This window comes from Babylonia areolata, chromosome 15, assembly GCF_041734735.1.
Source record: "Babylonia areolata isolate BAREFJ2019XMU chromosome 15, ASM4173473v1, whole genome shotgun sequence".
Lineage (NCBI taxonomy): Eukaryota > Metazoa > Mollusca > Gastropoda > Neogastropoda > Buccinidae > Babylonia > Babylonia areolata.
In genome coordinates this window covers 18,202,002-18,210,495 of record NC_134890.1, presented here as the reverse complement: position 1 = coordinate 18,210,495, position 8,494 = coordinate 18,202,002, and the positions used below count along the sequence as shown (strand labels likewise).

At 45.4% G+C, this 8,494-nt stretch overlaps 1 protein-coding gene across 3 annotated transcripts in view; it reads left to right on the top strand.

The window, feature by feature from the left end:
• Positions 1-8,494, top strand: part of LOC143290456 (uncharacterized) — a 52,963-nt gene that overhangs the window by 21,865 nt on the left and 22,604 nt on the right. For all 3 annotated transcript variants that reach the window (XM_076599901.1, XM_076599900.1, XM_076599899.1), the window contains exon 2: positions 7,564-8,267. In XM_076599901.1, the coding sequence (XP_076456016.1) occupies positions 7,564-8,267 (704 nt within the window). The remainder of the gene's footprint in view (positions 1-7,563; positions 8,268-8,494) is intronic.

The window sequence follows — 8,494 nt, the reverse complement described above, 5'->3', positions numbered from 1 at the left end:
TGACTGACCACTGAGAGAGTGTGTATACAGGTCAGTGTGTGTGTGTGTGTGTGTGTGTGTGTGTGTTAGCTGTGAATCAATACATCACACGGTGTGTGTGGACTGAGCGGTTCAATGATTGATACCAGGTAACATTGACAGGCACTTTCTACTGCTGGTGCACTGTGAGTTAACTGCTCCGTTGGTCTGCATCTGCCTGTGTCCCCACATCAGCTGCTCCTGTGCTCAGTGACAGATGTGGATGTGAAAGGAGAAAGATGGCAAAATGGTTATGACTCGCTTATCTGCCAATGCAGAGTCCGTGGTGTTCAGGGTTCGAACCCCGGTCTCACCCTTTCTCCCAAGTGTGACCAGAAAAAATAAAACTGAGTGTCTCAGTCATTTGGATGAGACTATAAACCAAGTTCCAGTGTGTAGCTTGCTCTTAGCTTATTGGAAAAGAACCCATGGTAAAATATTTGTTGTCCTCTAGCAAAATTCTGTAGAGGAAATCCACTGTCATCGGAACACAAATGTATATTTATATATGCATGCACTCAAAGCCTGACTAAATGTGTTGGGTTTTGCTGCTGGTCAGGCATCTGCTCAGCAGATGTGGTGTTGCGTATAGTATTATTTATGCAATGAATGCAATGGACAGGCCAAAGTGGCATTCAGCTGTCCACAAAGGCACCAAATCCTGTGAGGCCAACAGAATCGCTGCAGCAGAGCAACGCAGACAGGCCAGGAAAAGCAGTGCCAGCAAGTCCCTGACAGCCGCCACCATCCCCTGTCCACACTGCGTCAGAACCTTCCGGGCGTGGATTGGCCTGAACAGTCATCTGCGCACCCACAGAGCCCAACCCACACACCCCCAGGATGACTAGATGGTCCTCGTCGATCCCGACGGACGAACCACATTTATGCACATGGATTTGTCTGAATGCAGCGATGCTTCCTTGAGAAACTGAAAGTGAACATGGGTGTTCTGCAGCCCGCTCCAGTGGATAGTTCGTTTCAACATAATTATATAGTTTTCCCTGTCCCACTCACTGTGGCATGCTTCTTGTTGGGTTCTACACCTGCGTTCGTCTCTATTCACCCCTCACCTGTTCACAAGCAGACCAACCTACCTGTCCTTGTTTGGAAATGGACTGGTTTGGTGTGACCAGGTAACTGTGATGAATTTTACAAACATAGTAGAATAGAATTTGTGTAACAGATAAAGAGAATGGAATCGAATTGGTCATCAGTACCAAGTCTTCCAGGGGTCACAATATTCGTGGGGATGGTACTTAAGGAGTACCACATGAATCGGAAATCACACAAGCACTTATACAGTAGGAGTATTGACACACATGCATAACAACACGTAAACAAGAGCAAGCACATGCGCACGCTCACACACACATATCTGGTTGTACGGTTACAGCCATGAGAAAGTAGGGTGCCACTGTTGTATGTGGAGTAGAAAGGTGTGTGTCAAAGTAGATGGGGAGACCGCTGCCTGTGTTGAGGTCATCATGGCCATAGTGTGGGGGGGAGGGGTTGGGGCGGTCAATGCAGTCAGGTGTGATTCCTCACCTCCCATCTCCTTCTCACACACACCCCTCCCACGCCTGTCTGCTGCGGGGTGGGAAACTGCCCCATCACACCACACCGTTATCTCCGTCCCCCCAACCCCACCCCGTCCCCCATCCACCTTCAACCTGCCCTGCCCGCAGGGTCAGCATGTCAAAGGTCATTTGTGACAATACTCAATCCTCCTCCCTCCCCATCCCACTGCACCCTGCCCCATCTCTCTCTCTCTCTCTCTCTCTCTCTCTCTCTCTCACTCTCTCTCTCACACACACACACACACACACACACACACACACAGAGCTGCCCCATTACTTCCCTCTCCATCAAGGGTGGTGTGCGGTACACATTCCTCACCACACACACACACACACACACACACACGTGTTTAAGAGGTGAACCTTTTAACCCTTTCACTTCCGCCTTCCTCCAGGGTCTATCTAGCCTGGTCTGTTCTCTGACCACTCGCTCCACACTGTCAGTCAGCCTTCTCCACCCCCCCCCCCCCCTTCCCCCCCCCCCTTCATCGGCACCAGTGGGACCGTTAGAGGCTGATGATGCACTGTTTCACTGTGGCTGTCAGTGCAGCTGCTGGTGCAGCAGGTGTAGTGTAGCTCTCAGGGCAGAGTGGGAGAAGGGCAAAGTCCGTGGGCATGCCGTTCATACAGGACTGGTGGTGATGGTTTTACTATGTCTGAATGGTGTTCTGAATGGCGTTGGTTGTGTGGTAATGGGGGTGGTTGTGTGGGGATGGGTCTGGTGGTGATGGTTTTACTATGTCTGAATGGAGTTCTGAATGGCGTTGGTTGTGTGGTAATGGGGGTGGTTGTGTGGGGATGGGTTTTTGAATTGGGATGGTTTGCATGGGAATGGGGTTATGAATGGGGATGGTTGTGTGGAAGGGGGGGTTCTGAATAGGTATGGTTGTGTGGCAGTGGAATTCTGAATGGGAATGGTTGTGTGGGATTGGGGTTCTTAATGGGGATGGTTGTCTGGGAATGGGTTTTGAATGGGGATGGTTGTCTCGGAATGGGTTTTGAATGGGGATGGTTGTGTGGGGGATGGGTTTTTGAATTGGGATGGGAATTGGGGTTCTGATTGAGGATGGTTGTGTCAGAATGGGGATGGTTGTGTGGGAATGGGGTTATGAATTGGGATGGTTGTGTGGGAATGGGGTTATGAATTGGGATGGTTGTGTGGGAGTGGGGTTCTGAATGGGGATGGATGTATGTTAATGGGGTTCTGAATGGGAATGGTTTTCTGGTATTGTGGTTCTAAATGGGGATGGTTGTGTGGGAATGGAGTTCTTAATGTGGATGGTTGTGTGGGAATGGGGTTCTGAATAGGAATGGTTTTCTGGTATTGTGGTTGTAAATGGGGATGGTTCTGTGGGAATGGGGTTTTGAATGGGGATTGTTCTCAAGGAATAGAGTTCTGAATGGGAATGGTTGTGTGGGAACAGGGTTCTGGTAGTCTTTGGGGAGTATAACAGTAGCTTGGTTTTGTTGTTTGAAATATTGTTTTTGATGAAGATGATTGCAGTTTCAAACTTTTGCTGTTGGTTGCTTACCAGCATGTTGAATTGATGAGAGAAAGAAAATATCTTCTGCATTTGTTTAGCAGCTGCTGATGTTTGTCAGAGAGAGTTTTATTGTCTGTTAAGACTGATTATTTTCTCCTGATTATTTTCTCCTCCACTTTGTAAATTTAAAGGTTGCAGGATAAGGACGACATATTAATTGCACACTTTTCTTTTTCAGTATTTAAATTCTGTGACCTGTGTCATTAGACTTTCATGAAATTTTTGGAACTGAATTCATTCAAAGTATGTAATGAACATTTAAAAAAAGATACTTGCCAGTCCACCAAAAGTCAAAAGAAAACAAAATTAAGTTGTGAAAAACACAAAAAAAATGTAATGAACATTTTGAAAAAATATTCGACAGTCCGCCTGAAGTCAAAAGAAAACAAAATTAAGTTGTGAAAAACAACAACAACAACAAAATTTGTAATGAACAATTTGGAAAAACAGTTGCCTGTTTGCCAGAAGTAAAAAAGAAACAAAATTAAGGTGTGAACAAAAAATCAACAAAATTAAGTTGTGAAAAACAAAAAAAAATATCAAAGCTACTGAAGTTTGACCACATTATTGTCAGAAGACATTTTTCCATGACTTGAGAATCAAATCAAATGAAACAGTTTATTTCTAAATAGTGTTCATGATGGAGTAACACAGATTTAATGAGCTGTGAACAAAGATTATTACTATGGCAACACTTTGAAATGGTCTTTTTTTCAGTGTGCAGTAAACATTGGGGAGAAGTATACTGTGAACAATATAAGGGGTCAAAATAAGCTGGCTTCATCATGCAGTAGATGCGCGCACGCACACACACACATACACACACACACATGCATGCACGTGCGTGCACGCATGCGCACGCGCGTGCGCGCGCACACACAGTCACTCTCTCCCCCCCCCCCCCCCCGTCTCTCTCTCTCTCTCTCTCTCTCTCTCTCTCTGTCTCACACACACACACACACACACACACACCTGTACAGGTTTACATGCATAAATTATATATTTTGTATCTGCCTCAGCCACCCATCAGTCTTCATCTCCTGTCCCAGTCCCCACTCTCCCACCACCCACTCACCATCCCCACCCTTCCCCCCCCCCCTGCCCACCCCACCCACCCACCCTTTATTTTTTTTTAATGTTTATAATCTAATGACACTTTAAGTGGAAAGACTGAATTGAAGACAACTATTACACACACACACACACACACAGATGCACCTGACAGAAATTTCCCATTGCCAGTGACTTTGAATTAGAAGTCAGGAGGGCAGTACACCCACTGTACCCCCCCACCCACCCCCCCACCAACCCCCACACACGCTGACACATGCACACGTGTACACGCGCGCACACACACACACACACACACAGACATTCACACACAGACACACACTGTGACACCACCACCACCACCATCATCACTGACACAGCACACATCGACACATACACACTCATGTTACCATGCACCCCTCTCTGTCTCCCCCCCTCCCCCTTCCCCTTTCCTCTCTTCCCTGTCTTTGTCTCTTTCTCCCTTCTCTCTCTCTCCTCCCATTCCTTCCCTCCAGACATTTTCTCTTGTGCTTGTTCCTGATCATTGTCCTTGAAATTATATTCACACACCCGAGCACACACACACACACGTTTAGACATGCACACACACACACCACAAAGAAATGGACCGACAGACACAGTCACATATATATATGTGTAGTGTCTGTGTTGATTGTGTTGCACAAGAGACAGCTCAGAGAAGGGGGTGGTGGTTTTCAGGGCAGTGTGTAATTGGGTGTCGGGTGTATGTGTGTGTGCGTGTGTGGAGGAAGGACAGACAGACAGACAGGGGGATGCCCCCCCTTCACTTCTCAATGGCAGGGCGGGCAGCTGGTGAATGAACGGGGTGGAGCCCACCCCTTCCTCTTTGGGGCCGCCAAGAAAAGAGGAGCAGGCTAGGGTGGGAAAGGGGGTGTGGGGTGGGCAGGTAAAAGAGCGCGGGCTTCTTCAGAGGTACAGGGGTACACGTTGTGGGGTGTAGTGGTGGTGCAGTGTGACAGCAGCTGAAGCTGAAGCGGGTGGCTGGTAGATCACCCGACCTGTCAGTCAGAACTCCGGGTGCAGTGATGGTGATGATGAGGTCAGTACCCACATAGGTATAATGTAATAATCGCACTTTATAGTTTCCTAAATTCAGCTCCAGGAATTTAGGATGCTAAAGTGCGACATTACCATTCATTCTGTCCCACTTAAGAATCCTAAATTCAGCTCCTTGAATTTAGGATGCTAGAGTGCAACATTACCCACATTACTACACAGTTGTTTCACTGCTAAAGGATGCTTAGTACGTTCGTACATCTTAGAACAGGCCTTTGATTAAGATTTCCTTGTTGTCCTGCTTATCTGTAACTGTGTTGTATTTTGACATGTTCCAAAATAAAATACTGTTTAAATGAAAGGATACTTGTGTGTTTTCAATACCTAGTGCCATTTTGACCATAATGGAGGAGGGGGGGGGGGGGCCCGTTAAATGCATCTCCTGTGTAGTCTGTTGTCATTGTGATCACTTGTCAGCTAGCATTTCCTGGTTCTTTTCAAATTACAGCCGTTCAAAGGAAGGGATGAAAGTGAAAAGTACTGTCGTTGAAAGAATGGACCGGTTCTGATTCCTATCCGCAACCTTTGCATTTTCACTTGTTACTTTTGGGCTGGCTGAGAGGACTTCAAAATGGCTTGATTTTGTTGTTGTTGTTGTTGTAAACAAGACATTTTTTTATGTAATATATATATACATAAGCATTGGATAATAACTTCAGGATACCTCACGTCAGAAGTAAGACCTATGGACACAGATCGTTTTCTTTTCAACCTCCGTCATTCTGATTCCCTCGCATTTTTTAAATCTCGTCTCAAAACTCACCTTTTCCCTCGGCGGTAAGTTCAATTGTGGCAGGTCCACTTCCTTTGTGTTAGCTGTGCTTGACTATGTATGTATACATATGTATGTGTACATAACTACATGCATGCATATGAATTTGTACTGTGTGTGCGTGCGTTTATGTAAGTTTGTGCCTGCCTATGTGTGTGTATGTGCTAGGGTAGCTGGTAGATACACATGTATTGTTAAAATGTATGTATGCAGTGTGTGTGTGCGTGTGTGTGTGTGTGTGTGTGTGTGTGTGTGTAGTCATATTTTGGTGTGTGTATGTAACATAGATGTAATGTTTTATGTTAACAAAGCGTTTTTGTAAAGCACCTAGAGCAGATTTCTGGATAGTGTGCTATATAAGTATCCATTATTATTATTATTATAAATCCCTAAGATTGGCAATTAATGTTGTGTACTGTGCCATGTTCATCTTGTAGTTTGATCTTGAATTTTTGTTTGTTCTCTTTTCCCTCAGTCCTCCTGATAGTTCTTTGGTTTAATTCCAGTTCACTTGTTTTTCAGTCTTTGTGGCTGTTTTGATGAATTGATCTGTTTAAATGTTATGTGTGTGTGTGTGTATATGTGTGTGTGTGTATATATATATATATATATATATATATATATATATATATATATATATATATATATATAAGCATTGGACAATGACTTTTTTTTCACTTTTTTTTTCTCTCTGAGAATTTCCACTTTTTTTTCTTCTTTTTTTTTTTTAAATCTCCGAGTCAGATTTAACTTCCACATACTCATGATACTGGTTGGTTTGATGATTGATTCTTTATTTATGAAGATCTGAAACTTTTAGTTCATAACTTATATAATTGGGTAGGCTGCTAAGTATGCCTTAGACTAAGTCAGAGTACATCAAAGTGTAATGATCTGATGTCTGTCGCTTGATTCACCTGAGCAGTATGTTATGAAGTCACTTCACCTTTCATCAAATATTGTGATAACCAATTTTGATATTGTTTACCTGAAGCATGACTGTGTTGTACTGCAGGGTTCATATAACTGGCAGGGGTTTTGTTGTTTTTTTTAAATGTTTCATATGATTACCCCCTTGAGTGCCCCAGAATGGAGATTTCTGTCGCATCGCTGTAGAAATTTGCCTATCGCAGAAATATTAAATTCATGTGGAACTGTCATAATTTGATAGTGTGTTCATTTTCCTTTCAGAAAAGTATAGGTTACATATACACTTTCTTTTAGTGGTTTACATGCTAGATTTTTATTTTATTTTATTTATTTACTCATTTTATTAGCCTCCATGACCAAAACACCCTTTGGCAAATAGTTGTCACTGAGCATAGAATAGGCTTGGCACTGAAAGGGTTCAGCTCTTCTGCTTATCTTACATCGCTCTGTGTGAATGTGACCTTTCCATTTAATATTGTTCATGACTCCTGCTGGTGCAGTTGGTGGGGGTTGATGAATGCAGCAGAGGTGATGCAGATGCTGATGATGATGGGGCTGGTGGTGTGGTTTTCAGGTGAGACCGAGGGGGAGGAGAAGCAGGACAGCCAGAATGGACAGGTGACCACCAGGGGGAAAGCTGAAAGCAGCCACCACTCTCCTACACTCCCCACCACCACCACCACCACCACCACAACGTCTTCTGACGACACTCCCACCACCACCACTGACACTCCCGCTGCGACCACCACTGCCACACCCAACAACACCACCACCACCACCACCACAGACGCAGCCACAACTCAGAACACCAGTCCTGTAACCAACACACACGATCTGCGAGGCCGGAAGAGAAAGATGTCAGACTGTGAGGATGGTGCTCACAGTCACAAGCAGCCCTCCGCAACCTTTCGGGACTCCTCGTTCCAGGTGAACACCTCCTCCCACCTCCTTCCTTCTCCCAAGAAAAGGAACGCAGCCCCCCCTCCTCCTCCTCCTCCTCCTCCGCCTCCAGAGTCGTACGAAACCCCCGAGGAGCTGACGGACTATTCGCGGTCTCGATCCTCCATCGCCACAGCCCTGGTGCTGGCAGCGGAGTCGTCGCGGCGCCACAGCTCTCGCCTGCAGCTGGCGGCCTCCCCTTCGCGGGCGTCGGGCGATGGCAGTGGGAAGAGGACCAGTCACCGGACCTGCCAGTACTGTGGGGTCATCAAGCCCACCCCTGCCGCTCTGCAGCGCCATATCAGGAAGCACACCGGGGAGCGACCCTTTGTTTGTCAGGTGAATTGTAGACTTAGTTTTTTTTTTCTTTTTATTTATTTTATTTTATTTTTTAATCAGAAAAAAAGGGGGGAAGGGGAAATGGTGCAGCTCTGTAGCAGTGTATTCTCCAGTGGGAGAGCAGCCTGAATTTCACACAGAGAAACCAATTGTTAAAAGGATAATACAATTTCTTCTTCTTCTTTGTTCATGCATTCATTTATGTGTTACTTTTTAACTCGAGTGGG